A 19,994-nucleotide genomic window follows, 5' to 3' on the forward strand; every position below is an offset into this window, starting at 1 on the left:
GCACCACATTTCCATTTCATTTATTGCCAGAATTCAGTTTCGAGTTCCTCGGGATTGAATTGATTGTAGGGGTGATACATGTATGTGATTCTCCATGTAAATAAATCTAAAATAAAGTCCTGAAGCAAATATTGCCATGATTTCTGCATCTACAGAACTTGGCTCACAGGAATACTCTTTGATTTAATTAATTTATTATTAACCTATTTGCTGTTTTCAGGTGATTTGCATTTTATATGTGAATAAATGGTTGAGAGGCACACTAGTAACTTCAGGGAGAGAGCGACTCTCTTTCAACTCAGAGCCCAGCTTGCCCTGCAGCAGCCGTGAGCTCACCAGGCTGTCCAGGGCCCTGACACGGATTGCTGAGAATGTGTCCCATTTGTGGTTTTGCCGTGTCTTCAGAATTCCACTCAGCTTTCCACTTTTAAATCATTTTAAACAGGAGATTTTCAGCTTTCATGTATTCAAGAAATGAGTCTAAATCGGTGAGCACAGCGCACCTGGACCTGTGTGGGGTACTGAGGTTCTGGGAGGGAAGGAGCCCGGACCTGGGAGTGTTGGTCCCTGGAACGCAGTGGAGGCGCAGTGCGAGTATGTCCTCTGCCGGGGAAGGGGAGGGGCACACAGTGCTCTGATCAGGTGGTCAGCGGGGCCTTCTGGAGACCTGGGGTTGAGCCGAAACTAAGAGCGCAGGGTGGAGAGTGATGGGGAGGGCCTGGCCGCAGGCAGCCAGCACTCCACACACACCAGGAGCATGAGAGCCCCGGGGCCGGGCCAGGGGGACAGTCAGAGAATGGGTCTCTAACAAATGTATTTGACACTGAGCTAGCTGCCGTCAGTCTCCATAACTGTCTATTGTTGGAAGCTAATCCCCAGTCTTGCTCGTACAGCTTGATTCTGAAGTTGGGAGTTGTAATGACAGGTTGTCTTTACTGGATCTGCATGTGGGCCATCTGGTTGGCTGGCCATGCAGAACTCCCACCCGCCTGCCCTCATTGCTTGAAAAACCCTGTCCCACTTCCTCGGGATGCTGTGGGTTTTACATTGGGAGGGAGCTTACGTACTTTAGGAAAGTGTATATTTTAATCTCTCAAACGTCTTTAGGAAGATAATAGACTCAAACTCATCAATCCTTTGCAGTTTTCTTTTAATTTCTACATCTGCTGTCCCTAGATGTAAGTTATTTCTAAGAGCCTTCCAAAAAGAACGCCATGACTATATTTCAGATGTACAAAGAGAATTCGCTAGGCTGCCTTCACCTAGTGAAGTCCCCACACTCACCTGCTGCAGAGCTGCAGAGCATGAAATAAGATATGAAAGCTCCAAACCAAAACTGGAGAATCTGCCGTGTCCATGGGAACCAGCGGTTCCTCTGATGTATCTTCAGTAAGGGGGACCAGGTCTGCATGAAGTCCTGAGTACTTAGGTATGAATTTAGGAGCAAAGATTCTAAAAGTACTGCATATCCTCGCTGAAATTATTTTTCTTGTAGTTATTTCATCCGGCAAATATATATATATATATACACACATACACATGTATACACACACACACACACACACATATATATATATATTTTTTTTTTTTTTTGAGATGGAGTGCAGTGGTGCAATCTCAGCTCACTGCAACCTCTGCCTCCTGGGTTCAAGCTGTTCTTCTGCCTCAGCCCCCCGAGTAGCTGGGATTACAGGCATATGCCACCGTGCCTGGCTATGTTTAATTTTATATTGTCAAAATTCGGTCCAACAATAGGCAAGTTACATTAGAACAGTAATTCAAGCATCTATATCTTATGAAAAATTTGGATATTCTTTTTTTCTGGTTGGCATTATATAGAGTTAATCCTCAAGGTGATTACAAATTAAAAACAATTAGATGGAATGCTAGGCTAGGTATAAGAAGTTAAACTGATTTTTGTTATAAGCTACTGTTTGCTCAAATGGATTGTGAAACCGAGCGTAAACTAAATAATAAACAGATGTGAGTCACCAAATATAGAAAGCTCAGTCCTGACTGCAGTGGGGCACCAATGAGATGACAGGGTGTGCACGGAAAGATGCAATTTACAGGTCAAAATGTAATCGTAACCTTTCACTGTGTGAATTGGAAATCAGCCTTGGGAGCTTTGGCATCATTTACAGCTTGTGGGGAAGAAGTTTTATTGGAAGAAGCAATGGTAGAGCTACACCCTCACTTCCCACTGGAGACGGCGATGCCCAGGTGCCGCCTCCCTCCCTTACGATGGGTCCCTGCTGACCCCCGTGTGCCTTTTTTGGTAATGTGGAGCGTGTCGCTGATGCCCTCAATTACGGGACTGCATCATCCCCAGCACAATTTTAGACTCTCTGTGTACTTAGTAACATGCGGGAAAGTCAGAGAGGGAGTTCTAATTCAAGCCCTGTGGGTGACACGCTATTGAACGTTTAACACAGGCATGGGATTCCAGAGTTGTAGCGTCCGTAGAATGGCAGCGCCGTCCGACCTCTAACCCCGCGTCAGAATTGCAACAGCGAGGGGTGACGTCTGCCACCGTTACTGCACAGCACACCACCCCAAATGTGGGGCGCAGAACCATTCCAACATTCTCCCGGGTGCATCCTCGGGGCACAGTCAGGCAGCTCCCATCAGTAGGAGAGGGTTCCGACCCTGATGCCACCTCAGGCAGGGGCGATGGGGCCAAGTGGATTCAGTCCTGGCCACATCAGCACTTCCTCAGTGAGTATGCCCTTCCCTGATTTCCAACAAAGCATGAAAATTACAAGCAAAGAATTTCCAGACAGCAGTTTCTCACAGTATTTGGCACACATTAGGCATTGAATTTGCTCCTATATGTGTAATTTATCTTCTTACTAAGACACTTAAGCAAAACAGACCAAAGTCAAAATTTGCTCATTCCATTTATTTTCAGCAAAAGGAAGATGTATCAATCATGCGTGAGAGTGGGAAGCTTCAGGTTTATAAAGGTGAAATGCTAGGTGCCTCCCAGAGCAGAACGTTCTCAACACTCCGCAAAGTTAAATCTAGTACTTCAGCCAGGGTTGGACAGGCCTGAAGTATGGTGGAGACTTGGGGATTTTGATTTAGTCTTGCTTTATGTTTTATGTCTTATGTTAAGTTTTTAAGTTTTAAATTATTATGGGTACATAGTAGTACATACTTATGGGGTACATGTGATATTTGGTACAAGCGTACAACATGCAATGATCAAATCAGGGTAATTGGGATGCCCGTCGCCTCCAGCATTCGTCGTTGCTTTGTGTTAGTACGATTCCCGTTCCGTTCTTAGTTATTGTAAAATATGCACTAAATTCTTGTCAGTTAAGGTCACCCTGTCGTGCTACCGAGTGCTGGATCTTCTTCCTTCTATCCGACTGTATTTTTGTACCCATTCACCAGCCCCCTTTGTTACCCCTATCCGTGATATCCCCGATATCCTTCCGGACTCTGGTAACCATCATGTTACTCTGTATCTTTGGGAGTTCAACGTTTTTTTCTTAGCTCCCACGTAAGGGTGAGAAGACCCAGCGTTTGTCTCTCTGTGCCCGGCTGATTCACTTAGCGTAACGGGCCCCTGTTCCATTCACACTGTTGTAGATGAAAGGGTCTCATTCTTTAGTGATGGCTGAATAATATTCCATTGTGTATACACCACGTGTTCTTCATCCGTGCATCCAGTGAGGGACACTGCGGCTGATTCCATAACGTGGCTCCCGTGAACAGCGCCGCAGTACACGCGAGGGTGCCGAGAGCTCTTCAGTGTCCTGATTTCCTTTCTTTGGGGGATATTCCCAGCAGTGGGATTGTGGATTATATGGTGGCTTTGTATTTAGATTTGGGGGTAACCTCCGTGCTGCTCTCCAGAGGGCTGCACGAATTTATATTCCCAACAGCAGTGCTCCCTTTTCCCCACCTCCTCCTTCGCCAGCGTTTGTGATTGCTGTCTTTTGGGTAGAAGCTGTTTTAACTGGGGTGAGGTGATATCTCATTGTAATTTTTATTTGCGTGTCTCTGATGATTAAAGCATATTGAGCATGTTTTCGTATACCTGTTGGCCATTTGTGTGTCTTCTTTTGAGAAATGTCTGTTCAGATCTTTTGCCCATATTTTAATTGAATTACTCAGTTTTTTCCGATTAAGTCGTTTGAGAATCTATAATAATCTTATAGATTCTGCTTATTAATCTCTTGTCAGTGGGTAGTTGGCAAATATTTTGTCCCATTCTGTGGGTTGTCTTTTCACTGCGTTGATTATTTTCTTTGCTGTGCAGTAGCTTTTTAGCCCGATGTGGTCCTGTTTGTCCATTTTTGCTTTGGTTGCCTGTGCTTGTGAGGTCTTACTCAAGAAGTCTCTGCCCAGACCAAAATGCCCTGCAGTATGCCAGCCTATTAGGCCCATTTCCAAATTTGATTCGTGGTTTTAGATACCAAGCAGGTGTTTCCCCTATAAGGGTGTCTTTTAATTTTTCAATCCACCCACAGATACAGTTTCAAGCAGAAAAGGGTTGAGGTCTGACTCGCTCCTGGGGTGTCATTCTTCAGCCAGCGCTGTGGGCTGAGACCAGACCCTGCCCCACGTCCCACTACCTGGAGGACCAACAGGTGCTGACCAGGCACCCAGCATATTGCGCTGGCGCTTACCTGCAGGGTTAATTAATAAGAGGGAAGGCTGCTTTTCCCTTAAATATGGAAACGAGTTGCCTCACTTCAGAGTGTTGCTTATAGAAAAATAGTAATTCTAGACCATTCAGTTTTCTTAGTTGCTAATCTAATACGTAACATTTTGCTGTCCCTGAATTTATAAATAGTTACCTGTATGGTCTTATTCGTTTAAATGAAATTTGTATTTCTAGATGATAAATTTGGGCTGAGGAGAAATTCCAACACTGTACATAGTCATTCCTTCTTCGGAAAGCAGGTTTTGAAGTGTGTTCAGCAGCTGGGGCTGTGGAGTAAACCAGTGGGGCTGGAGAGCCATGTAGGGAAAATGAAGGCCATGGCCGAGGTCAGACCCGGTCCCTGCTGGAAAAGGGAACCCACAGCCCCTGCGCCCCTGAACCCCTGAGCCCCTCTCCCAGGTTCTGGGAAGGAGGGACCCCAGATGCCAGAGGGCACAGGTTATTTGTGTGACGCGTTCTTTCCTCCCCAGTCTAGAGCGGGACCAGTTGGTACTATCCTTGGAAATAGAAAATGGCGCCTCGTAGCACTTCTGCTCTCTGGGATGCAGATGAAGAACTTGAGTTGAGAAAAGGTGTTTGACTCTCCCATCTCTTATGCCTTTTTTGTAGAAGTGCACACTGGATTTTGTAACTGAAATGACTGCAAATTGTAGGACAGTAGTTATAATTTCCCTCTCAATACTGCTTTTCCAGAATCATTCTATTCCGTATATCACAAGCTCACTTTACTTTGTAAACTTCTTAAAGTATCAGAAATTTATAAAAGGTAAATGCTGATAGATTCAGTACACATCATTTAAAACTGTGTAAATATGTGTGTTGGCCTGTTTGTCTGTTTATTTCCTTAACTAGAGCCTAAAAAATGTTTGGTAAGTCACCTGAGGTCACATGATAGGGAAAGAGCGGGGGCTTTTGCACTGCGGTCCTCTCAAAAGCTTGCCTGTGGGGCTGGATCAGTGGCAGTGGCACCTGGGCAACCCTGAAAAGGAGGGACAGGTGCGTGTCACCTCCACGCAGCATCGGTGACACCATCGCGATCCCTGGCTTTGCTACCAGCACTCCCCACTTGCACACAGCGTCTCCAGAGCCAGAGGGCTTTGGTGTTGGTGTTTTCCACCTATCTCTGCCTCCCTCCACGCAGGTGTGGGGTGTCATCTCTGCACTCGCCTCTCACGTGATTTAGGGTGTCCACCTCTGCCACGATCCTTCCTCACCTTAATTAATTTAAGAGATTATCATCTCTACCCCTTATTCCTCTCACTTGTAGGGTCATCATCGTATATTCCTTCCATTCCATCCTTCCACCCTTCCTGTCCATTCCTTCCCTTATTCCATTGTCCATTATTCCATCTCCTTCCCTCCTGGTGTTGGGGGTATCCTTCCCCTCCATTCATCTCCCTCCTTCCTCCTCATTGTTAAAATTCACCTCTCCCTCCCCTCACATGGTGTTGATTAATCATCTGCACTCCCTCCCTCACATGGTGTTAGGGTTTCATCACTTCACACTTCCTCTCCCCACAGTGCCCTGCTGTGTCAAGTTCAAAACATGGAAAAAGAAAACCCAATCACCCACTCAGTTGAGAGAATCATGCTGGAGGTATTCTGTGGTCAGACGTGAGGTGCCGAAATCTGATTTTAAAAAAGGTTCCTGGTCTGCTTGTGAGTGCATGTCTGGAAGGCTCCTGTGAGAAAGCGTGAGGATGGAGCCCTGGCGTCCTCCTGGTGGCCTTGCTGACTGTCCACCGCGTGCCCTCACACCTCATTTCTCAAATCCCCACTGCAGCTCTGAGTGGTGCCTTGGCATGGCTGTTCTGTAGGCTGGGATAGGGACGGGGTGTGGGTTTGGGTGTGAACAGCCTGAGCCCAGGGCCTGGAGGAGAACTTTACTGTGTCTCTAGAGTGTGAGCTTATCCTCAGGAGGAATAGTGAAACCCCTAGATGAAAGCAACATATCTGGACACTAGAACTAGAATTTAAAATGTTCCTAAAGTGACTTGAGTTCTCAAGAACTAAGATTTTAAAACATTTGTTTGCTAAAATTAGAGTAGAGATTTAAAACTGAAAGCAGTGTCAAGAAGAGTGAAGCCAAGGTAATTAGTTTGAGAAGAGGCCTCTCCCAGGCCGTGAGGTGCTTCAGTGCTGTTAGTGGCGGAGCTACCCAGGTGAGAGAGACCCCGAAGGAAGCGGCTGTGTTTCTGGGCTGTCCTGCAGTGGTGGGGGACGTTGGAGAGAGCATGCTCACCATGGTTAGTGTGCTCTCCGTGGTTAGCGTGCTCTCGTGGTGCGATGTCTCCATAGTTAGCATGTTCTCTGTGGTTAGCGTGTTCTCCGTGGTTAGCGTGTTCTCCGTGGTTAGCGTGTTCTCCGTGGTTAGCGTGCTCTCCATGGTTAGTGTGCTCTCCGTGGTTAGCGTGCTGTCCTTGGTTAGTGTGCTCTCCATGGTTAGCATGTTCTCTGTGGTTAGCGTGTTCTCCGTGGTTAGCGTGCTCTCCGTGGTTAGCATGCTGTCCTTGGTTAGCGTGATCTCCGTGGTTAGTGTGCTCTCCGTGGTTAGCGTGCTCTCCGTGGTTAGCGTGCTCTCAATGGTTAGCATGTTTCCTGCATAGTTATTCTCATTAGTTGCGTGTTCCTCCGTGTTCTTTATTCTCCGTGGTTAGCATACTCTCTGTGGTTAGCGTGCTCTCCGTGGTTAGCGTGCTGTCCTTGGTTAGCGTGCTCTCCATGGTTAGCGTGCTCTCCGTGGTTAGTGTGCTCTCCATAGTTAGCGTGCTCTCCGTGGTTGGCGTGCTCTCTGTGGTTGGCGTGCTCTCCGTGGTTGGCGTGCTGTATGTGGTTGGTGTGCTCTCCGTGGTTAGTGTGCCTTTAGCTGCATAATAGGATTGGTATACCCTATTTTTCTAATTAATATCTGGTAGGGAGATTCCTTTTATAAAGACAGACTTTTATCAGAAAACAATACTTTTTGTCATAAAATACTGGTCACAAAATATTAACTCTAAAAATTGCTCTTCCACTTGTGATTGTTAAATTCTAATAAATCAGTAAATAATTACCAATAAGAATATTTATGAGTACCTGCCACATGCCAGGGAATCACTCATGTTATTTTGGCCTCAAAACAATTTGGAAGTCATTTTCCACTTGACAGAAGAGGAGCGTGTTCCCAGCAGAATGACGGCCTGGCCACAGAAGTGCCGACTTCCACACTTGGCTTAGAACCCAGGCCTGCTTTCTCCTTGTCTATTTGGTCTCCTTTAAACTGGCAAAGATTACATGTAGACACATTAATAGAGTTAATTACTCACCAGTTTATCTCTTATTTTAGAAAAATAAATACTGTAAACATGAGATTCAAACTATTTCCCCTTTCATGGAGTCCATGGAACTGGGGAGGGAGAAACCTTGAAAAGTCGGGTCACTTGCTCCCTGCCCCCAGACTGATGGGGTGAGCTGCATTCTCGATTTTAACACCATCTGGCTCTAGGGAGCAGTTAACACAAATTGTAAAGAAAGTCTTTATGATCCATCATGGTCTTTATTTTAAAGAATAATACCAGGCCGGGTGCGGTGGCTCACACCTGTAATCCCAGCACTTTGGGAGGCCGAGGCGGGCGGATCATGAGGTCAGGAGATCGAGACCATCCTGGCTAACACGGTGAAACCTCATCTCTACTAAAAATACAAAACAAATTAGCCGGGCGTGGTGGCGGCACCTGTAGTCCCAGCTACTCGGGAGGCTAAGGCAGGAGAATGGCGCGAACCTGGGAGGCAGAGTTTGCAGTGAGCTGAGATCACGCCACTGCACTCCAGCCTGGGTGACAGAGCGAGATTCCGTCTCAAAAAAAAAAGAATAATACCAAGTGACTTTGGTCATATTGCTTAGGATTACTCTAGAACAATGTTATTCAAACGTATATACTTAGCCATGAAACCAAAACGTTCTGAACACCTAAGTTTTTCTGCAGCTGTCCCATGTTGGTGAACTTTCTGAGCACCGCCGTGCTGGCTCGCCCACGTGCAGCTTTCCTGAGTCAGTGCTGGCCTCAGGCGTTGCTGTCTCCCATAGGTCGCTCTGGTGCAGTGGACGGAGAGTGTGGGCCTCACGCTGGTCAGCAGGGACCTCACCTCCATGCAGCTGAAGACGCCCAGCGGCCAGGTCCTCAGCTTCTGCATCCTGCAGCTGTTCCCCTTCACCTCGGAGAGCAAGCGGATGGGCATCATCGTCAGGGTGAGGCTGCGGCGAGGGTGCTGTGCGACGGCTTCGGACATTTCGTTTTCAGGCCTTTTAGACACAAATTTTCCCAAAAGAAAGTTAAATATTTACTCAAGTGCTTTATGCTGTTGCAGTTTTTTTTTTTTAAATGAAATCTAAGCTAATAATCTATGTCTGAGAAGCCACTGTGTCTCTAGTGAGATAAAATAACTCTCCTAAGTCAACCTAGCCAGAATCAATAATGTGGAATTTATTTATTTTTTGAAATCAACAACTAAAGCTGTTTTGATTTCAACAAAAATAAGATGCCAAAGAGTTTGACTTTTGAACATTGATTTATGACCATAAAGTTGCCAAAATGTACCTTGATTTTTTTAGTAAACACCAAAATCATGTCTTGGAAGTTGACTAAACAATGAAGCATTCAATCCAACTGTAAAAGTTTAAGAGAATGGATGCAACCCAAATCATACTTATTAACACATTCAGACCTGCAGCCCAGCATCTCAGGATGCACAGTCATGTTCTCAATCCTGACGGCACTAGTGCTGAAGAGCGGGACTAGCCCTCTGTGTAGAAACACGTGTGAGTAGCTTACCACACAGGAGCACTGTTCACAGGAATTGCTTTTTCCATTATGTGTTTTATTAGACTAGCAGTTATTTGCACCAAGCAATGCAGCCTAAATGTGCTTCTGTTTGTTCCTGTTCTGTGATAGGATGAATCCACGGCAGAAATCACATTTTACATGAAGGGTGCGGATGTGGCCATGTCTCCCATCGTGCAGTATAACGACTGGCTGGAAGAGGAGGTACGTGAGTGATTCTTCACGTGGTTCACAGTGTTTTTGTGAACTTTATTGAATAGATGACGGAAAAAGGATATCCTTTCCCCAGCTTGTAGACACTGGTGGTATCATTGGATAAATTGAGCTGTCAAAATGTCAAACCAGGTGCTGATGGGAACCACATAGGTTGTCAAACACAGTATCATTTATACTAAATTATTTTAAATGCTTACAGTTCTCAATTTCATAAAGGAGAAAGGACAGGAGTCCTGTCTATTTATTTATAAATAGTTTAATTTTTTTTTTTTTTTTTGAGACAGACACTCTCTGTCAGCCAGGCTGGAGTGCAGTGGCGTGATCTCGGCTCACTGCAACCTCCACCTTCCAGGTTCAAGCCCACCTCCTAGGTTCAAGCGATTCTTCTGCCTCAGCCTCCCAAGTAGCTGGGACTACAGGCACATGCCACCAAGCCCGGCTAATTTTTTTTTTTTGTATTTTTTAGTAGAGACAGGGTTTCACCATGTTAGCCAGGATGGTCTCTATCTCCTGTCCTTGTGATTCACCCGCCTTGGCCTCCCAAAATGCTGGGATTACATGCATGAGCCACCATGCCCAGCCAATAGTTTACTTTCTATGTGAATAACAGTCATTTTGTTTTGTGGGTGAGTGCATGTCGGTCTATACAAGTAGGTCCTTTCAAAGAATATTTTGTTTATAATAGTGAGAAATAGAAGGCATTATCAATCATTCATTATTCTGAAATAATACTTTATATGTAATCAAAGTTATATTTTAATGTATTTCTTTTGTAACATAAATATTTGTAAGGACATTTTCATTAGAATTTTAACCTGATGCAAATTTGTGCGTAAGATTCACCTAAAATTAGAACATAAGATACAAATAAGAAGCAATTCCATATTTCATTAAATTCTCCTGAAGTAACCAGGATTTGTGGGTCATCTCATGAGGTGGCTTTGTTTATCGTTAAGCTTATGTATAAATCAGTGGTTGGATTTCCGAGGAAAACAGACTGTTGGCATTGCAGTCAACACGGCCCTTTTTGCCGTGTGCGTGTTGCTGTTGGAATTCAGAGCCTCTCCTCCCACCCTGGGACCTCAGAGATGGTCTGTCCGTGCAGCCTCCACACCCGACGTCCACAGTGGTATTGGTAATATGAATCAATGTCTCCTTCAGGGTTCTTTCATTTAATCAGGGACATGAATAAATTAAACTCCCTGAAGACCTAGTAAAATGCCATAAAAATTACTTTTGGTCATAATGACGTGCAATTATTGTAAAATACTTGTTTAATTTATTTAGCTTTATGAGGTCAAATCAATCAATGTCTTGCAACAGACAGATAATGTCATATGTTTTTCACAAAGATAACTTTATTAAAAATTCTATGTACATTTATTTTCTCAACACTGTATTTTCTTTCCTTAGATAAATTGTTGTCCCTTCATCAGTGTCTGTTGTGGCACTACTGTAGTATGAAAGCCTTTCCTTTTATCACAGACTAAACGAGGCAGCAGGTTCTTCGAGCGCGTCGTTCCGCTTCCTTCAGGCTCCTCTAGAGCTGAATTCTTGGCTGTCAACTTGTGTTCTCCAAATGTTAAAAAAAAAAAAAAATTTCCATGATCACGTAACAGAACCAGTTTTTGCAAACCTGAGATGTAAGAATATGTGAGTCTGTGAACAGACTTAAAATAGTGATGTTCTGGATAGCTGGAGGTGTTGAGGTGATTGGCTTCCTTCCCTCTAAACACAAACTTGAGTTAGGCCCTGGACATTGTATCGTAAAGAAAACAAGCACAGGTGACCCTGAGCAACACGAGGGTCAGGGGCTCCAACCCCTGACACAGTTGAAAATCAGCCTATCACTTCGGACTCCCAAACACGTAACTACTGATAGCCTCCTGTCGACCGAAGCCATACCAGTAACAGGGATAGATTGATTATCACAATGTGTATGTTACTTAAATTGCATTCTGCATTGTTACAAGAAAGTAAGTTAGAGCAAAGAAAGTGTTATTAAGAAAATCATAAGGAAGAGAAAATGTATCTACTCGTCAGTAAGTGGGAGTGGGCCATCGTAATGACCTTCTGACCTTCTTCCTCACGGTCTTCATGTTGAGGAGGCTGAGGAGGAGGAGGGGTTGGTCTTGCTCTCTCAGGAGGGCAGAGGCAGAACAGGTGGAGGAGGTGGAAGTGGAGGCAGGAGGCGCAGGCTCATTCCGCATACGCTTTACTGAAAAAAATTTGCGTAAAAGTGGACCTGTGCTATTCAAACCCATGTTGTTTAAGAGCCATCTGTAGCTAAAATTGGGAATGACGAGGTATAACGGATGACAGCCTTGCCTTTGTAATTCACAGTAATTGTCACCTCCTTTGTCTCCTGTAACACATGACCCTATAGAGGTCACTATTCCGATTCCTGAACAGGAGACGGGAAGAGACACAGCTGTTGGATGGATGCATGAAGAGGGGTGCTAGACCCATACCTCTCCTCCAGCCCTTCCTGCCATCCCTGCAGCCTCCAAACCAACGTCAAATCCAATCAACTGGATGAATTGAAAAGAAATTGCAAAAAATCTGAAGAGTTCAATAATGTTTATTTGCCTACAAATTAACCTGGATCAGCAGATAGTACACTGGCTTCATTAGAGTGGGGCCTCCCATGCGGAGGGCTGCCTGTTGCCCAGGAGAGATGATGGGTGACGACAGGGTCTCTGCGCGTGACTGGGGGCTGTGATGTGCATGCGTGCACCGTCATGTGTTTCTAAGTGTACGGTGTGCCTGCAGGTTTCTCAACACTTCTCCTGGGCAGTGCTGAGAAAGGTCAGATGCCCAAAGCCCCAGCTCTCCGGGCCGCAACTGCCCATCTCTGGCTTTCTGTTGCTGCCTGCGGAGCTGGCCTCTCTGCTGCACGTCCACCCTGAGGGCTGGCGGAGACTTCCTTAGAGGCACTGTCGCATTTCCTCTCCCGACCATGCAGACTCTCAGTGTTCAGTGCAACCTTGCACAAACCAGGTTTACTAGTGTTTGATCTTCTTTTCCGTAAACAAATGTAGCTAATTAACTTCTTTAGGATATCTTTGCTTAACTGTCTGCATTATCAACGTTCACATTTTTAATGTTTTAAGTGTACATTGAAAATAATGTTTGTGAATAGTTGTTCTCTAGCTATAATGTAGAGCTCTATTCTCTTTGGAGGTTACCAAGATAGCCTCTAGAAGACCTCTCCTCTCGCCGAGGATCATGGTGGCGGGCGGGTTTGCAGCTGCACCACCTCTGCGGGACTCACTGTGGGCCGTAGCTGAGTTGGGAGTATCCACCTGAGCTGCAGAAAGTTCCTGGGGCTTCAGGAAGATGTGATTACCACCGATTTCTTTGTATTATCAACCCTAATGCCAGAGACTGCTAAACCTGCCAGAGATAGGAGCTTTATAAACACTGTTAAAATTTGGAAGAGTTCCTCAAATTTGAAATTTAAGAGGGAGTCAACAACAACTGGATGGAGAGTCCTAAGCAGCCAATCTTTCAGGACCTTCCAGGACACAGAGAAGACCTCTCTACAGGGAGGGTTGCTGTTAAAGCATCTTAAAGTATGTTAGCCCTAATAATTGCTAGGCCGGGCGCGGTGGCTCACGCCTGTAATCCCAACACTTTGGGAGGTCGAGGTGGGCGGATCACGAGGTCAGGAGAACGAGACCATCCTGGCCAACATGGTGAAACCCCGTCTCTACTAAAGATACAAAAAAATTAGCCAGGCGTGGTGGTGTGCACCTGTAGTCCCAGCTGCTGGGGAGGCTGAGGCAGGAGAATGGCGTGAACCCGGGAGGCAGAGCTTGCAGTGAGCCGAGATCACACCACTGCACTCCAGCCTGGGAGACAGAGCAAGACTCCATCTCAAAAAAAAAAGTAGAGGCCAGGCGCGGTGGCTCACGCATGTAATCCCAGCACTTTGGGAGGCCGAGGCGGGCGGATCACGAGGTCAGGAGATCGAGACCATCCTGGCTAACACGGTGAAACCCCGTCTCTACTAAAAATGCAAAAAATTAGCCGGGCGAGGCGGCGGGTGCCTGTAGTCCCAGCTACTCGGGAGGCTGAGGCAGGAGAATGGCGTGAACCCGGGAGGCGGAGCTTGCAGTGAGCCGAGATCGCGCCACTGCACTCCAGCCTGGGCAACTAAGTAGAAACTGCTAGATTCAAAAATTGATAGTTTGGACAGTTATATAGCTTGGTGTTCATTACTTTGTTTTTTTAAATGTACGTTTCATAAAACACACCACAATTTAAAGCTTAGGCACACCTCACCCAGCACTTAGTAATCAACTGTAAGGTCCCTGTGTGTCCCTGGAAGAGGGCCCCACTGTCCTGAGCCCTGTCCTGGTCCACACAGCAGAGGGGGGTGGGGTTGTCTCCTGGCAGCCCCAGCACCCCCTTAGCTGTCCGGGAGCCCAGCACCCTCCAATCCCTGCCTCTTGTCTGCACCCCCCAGACGTTGGCCCCTTGCCCAGGACTGTGTGTGCTCACAGCTAAGTCGTGGACCCGCCTGGTCCCCCAGGAGACCCACCAGTGCCCTCCTGCCCACTTCTGCCCAGTTGCCCACACCGCCTTGTGCCAGGTAGGAGGCCCACTGGTGTCCTCCTGCCCACCTCTGCCGGGTCGCCCACACCGCCTTGTGCTGGGTAGGAGGCCCACTGGTGCCCTCCTGCCCACCTCTGCCAGTCGCCCACACCGCCTTGTGCCGGGTAGGAGAGTGGGCTGGGTTTGTTTCTTCACCCTGCCCTGCAGGAACACGTGCTTCTTGTGTCTATTCCTGTGGCCCTGCGAGGCCTGTCCCGCTGGGTGTCCTTCACGTCACCACAACCATGTGAGGGAGGAGCTGTTTTCACTTTGCACACAAGGAAATGGCATAGAAAGCGCAGAGTTCCAGAACCGGCTTCTGCAGCTCTCCAGATTCTCCCTGCTGGCTATGTGGAAGTGCAGGGTGTAGCTATTGACTATGAGCATTCTCGTCCAAGCCTTTTAAAACCTGACCCTTGTTCATGTAAAAGCAACATGGCACCTGTCAACCTCTTGTGGACATCAGGGTCTACTTTTTAAGTACAGGTTGAACTTCCAGGACTGGGATGTGTGTCACTGGTATGAGCAGTTTAACTTTGAGAGTGTTACCTCCGCACGGGTTTGCTCCTGCACCACCCCTCTGGGAAAGGTTTGCACCTTGTCCCAGAGAGCCTGTTTCTTCGCCCCATCACCAGCTAAAACTGCTGCACTTTTACCTCGATTTGGAAAGTCGTATTTTTTTATTTTGACGCCTTCCCTGACCATGAACACGGTTAACCCTGTTTCATGTGCCCATTGCAGGCATTTCCATGTCTTGCTTCAACACGCACACCAGGCCCATGACTCCTGCAGGGTTCCCCCCTGCTCTGGAAGCCGGAATGCAGGGTGAGGCTCATGAGCTTTGGGATCTGGCCGTGTCCCCACCAACCCTAGCTCTCACCGCGGCCCTGCACTCCTGCCCTCCCCTCCATCACTGACTGCACTTACTGCATGTGATCGGCTGCCGTGCGAGGCCAGTTACATGCATGTTTAAAATAGAGCAACAAGAACTACACAGATTCACAGGGTTAGTCCCAGAGCAACACTCTTATGAGCCCATTTCTATTAAAGACGAAACAAGCACAGAAAAATTAGGTCATTTGCCCAAAAACACAGAGTCTGTGGTAGAAACAGTTTTCAGGCCCAGCCATCTGGTTCTAAATCCGTGGTATTACAACATGCCAGGGGGGTGCACCTCTCCCCCCGTGCACACCAGGAGCCCTCCCTGGCGCCAGGTGCTCCCCTCGCCCCGTCCCCAGCACTGCCACGTGCACCCTCCGTGTGTTCCTGTTACATGCAGTCTGGTGTCCACACTCTGGGGTGGTGTTTAAGGATTCAGAGTGTGTTCTTTTGAAAAGCCCGTGCTGTGGTAAAAGGCAGCTCTGCTAGGCACCAGGAGAGTCCAGGCGGAGGCGCCCCAACTCCATCCAGTGTCTTTGCCTCTCGAGTGAAGGGGTTAGTAGGATTCGTGATACCAGACAGGTCGGGAGGTTAAAAGGATGCATTGTTTATAAAGGCGTCCGTCTGCTGAGTCGCCTCTGGTCTTGATGATGAAGGTGAGCACAGGACATGAGGGCAGGGCACCAACAGTCAGAGTGTGGTGCTACCCCGGCCCCACACACGGCTGCAGGGGCTCTGTGGGGCCCACCTGTGACTCGGCCTCTCCTTTTCCAGTGCGGAAACATGGCTCGCGAAGGACTGCGGACCCTCGTGGTTGCAAAGAAGGCGTTGACAGAGGAGCAGTACCAGGACTTTGAGGTGAGCTGACTCCCAGCCATCTCATCCTCCTACGACGTTTCCTTCCTTCTGCTGAAATTAGCTCTTCCTGTCTTTGTATGAAATTAGAGCTGGGACTGCTGTGCTCTAGGAGTGAAGGCAGCTTCACTCAGCAGGAGCATGGGGTGATCCTCTCTGCATTTCTGTTTCCACCACTTCTCCAGCCTGCTGGGAAAGGAGTATCACAGAAGCAAAGAAGTGCCAGTTTCCTTAGAATTGTGCTGGATAACTCCTAAGTGGTCACAGTCCAGTCGAGTTGAGTACACATAGAGGATGTGCACACAGGCGCCTCCCCCACTGTCCCCAGAGCCCGTGCAGTCCAGCTCTGTGGAGTACACACGTGGAGCACGTACACACGTGTGCACATAGCCGCCTCCCTCTCTGTCCCCAGAGCCGATACACTCAGGCCAAGCTGAGCATGCACGACAGGTCCCTCAAGGTGGCCGCGGTAGTTGAGAGCCTGGAGAGGGAGATGGAACTGCTGTGCCTCACCGGCGTGGAGGACCAGCTGCAGGCGGACGTGCGGCCCACGCTGGAGATGCTGCGCAACGCCGGGATCAAGGTACCGCAGCCTCACCTCTGCTGGTGCGTGCTGCTTGTGCTGAAGCAAACTGCTTTTCTTGGGCACGCTGATTTGTGAAACTCCTGTGGGGCCGTGGTTGTGAGCGAGCTCTGTAAGCAAAGCTGCCCACGAGCTCCCCTCCTTCTGCACACACAAGTCCCCACGCCGTCCCTGCCCTAGACCTTCCTCTCCACACCTCTTCCCTCTCTGGATACCCTGGCCTTTTTGAAGAGGAGCCCTGGTCCGAGCCCTGGTCCCAGCCCTGGCGATGTCAAACTCTCACATGCCATTTCCCAGGGATGGTTATGTACCCCCCGACAGGACGCATGGGGCCAGTGCCCATCACCCTGGCCACTGCCGGCCAGGCGTCTGCAGCCATTCCTGGGTTGGCTGGCACTCATGCCCTTGCCCCCAGCCTGTCACAACCCTGCACCTGGCAAGGCTGGGCCACTGTGTTCTCTGTGTAACGTGGCCTCCTCCTGCAGGGGCCTGTGTGCCTCCCCTGTGAGCACTCACAGCTCCGGGTACGTCCAGTGTGACAGCACGTGTTCTGTGAGGATGGGAGTGCGTGAGAACTCAGGCCTCATGTGGGCTTTGGCTTCATTCTTGGTTAAATTGTGCCAGATTTGGAATCATCTCGTGCTTCAGGGCATATTAGAGTTGAGAATATAGAATATTCAGACATGCACTACATCCATTTTATTGATGTTTTTGAAGAAATAATGCATCCACATTGTCACAAACTCAGAAAGCACAAAAGGACACCCCGTGGAAGCCGCTTCTCACTGCTGGGCTCAGCGGCAAGAGCCTGCCCCAGAGATGGCTGGACGTGCAGGGCAGGTGCAAAGCTGCTTGTCCTCCCTCTGGCTCTTCGTTCTTTCCCAGCACCTTCTCCATAGCTGGAGGACACCCCCTCCACCTCGGCTGTGTGGCTCATGCCCCCACCCACACCATGCTCCCAGCAGCAGTGTCCCATCTCCAACAGGCAGTGCCCACCTTCCCCGTGCTCCCCAAGGCAGTGCCGCGTCTCATCCAGCTGTGTGGTCCTTGGCAGTTTAAATATGGTGTCTGCGAAATGTGAGTGTTTCCCTTGGATGGGAGAGGTTAGGCATCCTGGCCATGCTTCTTGGTGGCTTCCCCCAGATGCTGTGTGGCGGGGCCCATGCTCCGTGCCTGCCGACCTGCTCTCTGGCTCTTTCACTTACTGATGTGTCCTCTTCCTACACAGGGGAAATTAGCACCTGTGGTGTAAGTTTTATTTTTCAGGAGCTTTCCTCACATGTTCTCATTGAAGCCAAAAGGTCAACTGCAGATTGGTTAAGATAATTTATGTTAGCATTACCTCAAGGACCTGGGGCTCAGAATGGAAAAAAGTGTAACTTAGTTTTCAGAGAAAAGCTGTATATCTAGACTAGAGGGACGGAACTGAAGGACAGTGTCAGAAGTCAAAGCTTTGCCAACTTCAGATAAAAAATACATCCCTCAAGCTTCGATGAAGATGCTGTGCCATGGACAGAAAATGGGCAACTGTTTTCCTTGCTGTCTAGAGGTCTGCATGGTGAGGAGACTTGTAAGATCTAATGTCCATCTGAGATCACAGTAGGAAGTGTGTCATGAGGCTGTATCATATCCATCTGAGATCACAGTAGGAAGTGTATCATGATCACAGTAGGAAGCATGTCATGATCGCAGTAGGAAGTATGTCATGATCACAGTAGGAAGTGTGTCATGATCGCAGTAGGAAGTGTGTCAGGAGGCTGTTCATATCCGACTGAGATCGCAGTAGGAAGTGTGTCATGATCGCGGTAGGAAGTGTGTCATGATTGCGGTAGGAAGTGTGGCATGATCGCAGTAGGAAGTATGGCATGATCTCAGTAGGGTGTCATGATCGCAGTAGGAAGTGTGTCATGAGGCTGTATCATAGAGATCGCAGTAGGAAGTGTATCATGATCGCAATAGGAAGTGTATCATGATCGCAGTAGGAAGTGTGTCATGAGGCTGTATCATATCCGTCTGAGATCGCAGTAGGAAGTGTATCATGATCGCAGTAGGAAGTATGTCATGATCTCAGTAGGAAGTGTGTCATGATCACAGTAGGAAGTGTGTCATGAGGCTGTATCATATCCATCTGAGATCGCAGTAGGAAGTGTATCATGATCACAGTAGGAAGTGTGTCATGATCTCAGTAGGAAGTGTGTCATGAGGCTGTATCATATCCGTCTGAGATCACAGTAGGAAGTGTATCATGATCGCAGTAGGAAGTATGTCATGATCTCAGTAGGAAGTGTGTCATCACAGTAGGAAGTGTGTCATGATCGCAGTACGAAGTATGTCATCATCGCAGTAGGAAGTGTGTCATGAAGCTGTATCTGGTTTCAGAGTAATTGTTCATGTAGAAATTCAAAATGACAAGAGAACAATTCTGACTCAGAAAGTTTAGATTACTAAACTTAATTGTATTGTATAGCCAAAAAGTTGAATAAAGAAGTGTGATTAGCAGATGAGCTGGATGTGGTACTGTGTGCCTGGGATCCCAGCTACTCGGGAGACTGAGGCGGGAGGTTCAGTCGAGCCCCAGAGTTCATGGCAAGACCCATCTGTAAATCGACACATGAATGAGTGACCAGATGACCCCTGCATTTCACTGTAACTTTTTAGTAAACTTCACCTCAGTCTACTTCTTACTTTATATGTGCTAGACTATTAGTATATTAAAGTAGTGAATATCCCTTGTATTAAAATTTGGATCTTTACATCAATTATTTGCTAAATTGTATGACTTTGTCGAGTTTTGCTCTTTATTCTGTACATTATGTAAAGTCTGACTTCAGATGTTCCTCTGAAACTCGAAGGTGATTTTCAGCGGGACCTCACTGCATTTCCTGAATCCCACTCGGGTTGCCGCAGTGCTAGTTCTTCTTCAACTTTGTCACAATAATGTGTCATAATCTTAGGTCCAATAAATGAATATAAGTCTGTAAAATAAATACAAAGCACAAATCTTAGACATTGAGAGAGCCACAGGTGGAGTGTGCTTAAGCAGATAATCGGTACACTGTTGAAGCGGTTTTTCTGCTTCCTGTTTCCAAAAATGCATATTTCAATATAATACATACGAAATCTGAGAAATTCAGCTAATGAGAATGTTACTGGAATTTCTTTGCTGTTACATATATCAAATATCCTGATATCTATTAAGTATCCTGATATTTTATTGTCTAGGGATACATATACACATAAGATGTGCATGGGTATGCAATTTTTAAATGTAAAAGTGCTACTATTTAACATGTTTTATATGACATAAACAACTTTTGGCTTGACTATGGGCCAGTTACCCATTGAACCTCCGTTTCCAACTTAA

At 47.2% G+C, this 19,994-nt stretch overlaps 1 protein-coding gene across 15 annotated transcripts in view; it reads left to right on the forward strand.

The window, feature by feature from the left end:
• Window positions 1-19,994, forward strand: part of ATP9B (ATPase phospholipid transporting 9B (putative)) — a 287,191-nt gene that overhangs the window by 232,877 nt on the left and 34,320 nt on the right. For 14 of the 15 annotated variants that reach the window (XR_002518773.2, XR_002518774.2, XM_009192938.3 and 11 more), the window contains 4 exons: window positions 8,745-8,906; window positions 9,610-9,702; window positions 15,967-16,050; window positions 16,460-16,630. Coding sequence is in view for 13 of the 15 variants with exons in the window: in XM_009192938.3 (XP_009191202.2) it covers window positions 8,745-8,906; window positions 9,610-9,702; window positions 15,967-16,050; window positions 16,460-16,630 (510 nt within the window). In the remaining 2 variants the exon portion in view is untranslated. The remainder of the gene's footprint in view (window positions 1-8,744; window positions 8,907-9,609; window positions 9,703-15,966; window positions 16,051-16,459; window positions 16,631-19,994) is intronic. The other variant, XM_017951876.3, reaches the window with a different exon arrangement.

The sequence above is a fragment of the Papio anubis genome, chromosome 19 (genome assembly GCF_008728515.1).
Source record: "Papio anubis isolate 15944 chromosome 19, Panubis1.0, whole genome shotgun sequence".
Taxonomy (NCBI): Eukaryota; Metazoa; Chordata; class Mammalia; order Primates; family Cercopithecidae; genus Papio; species Papio anubis.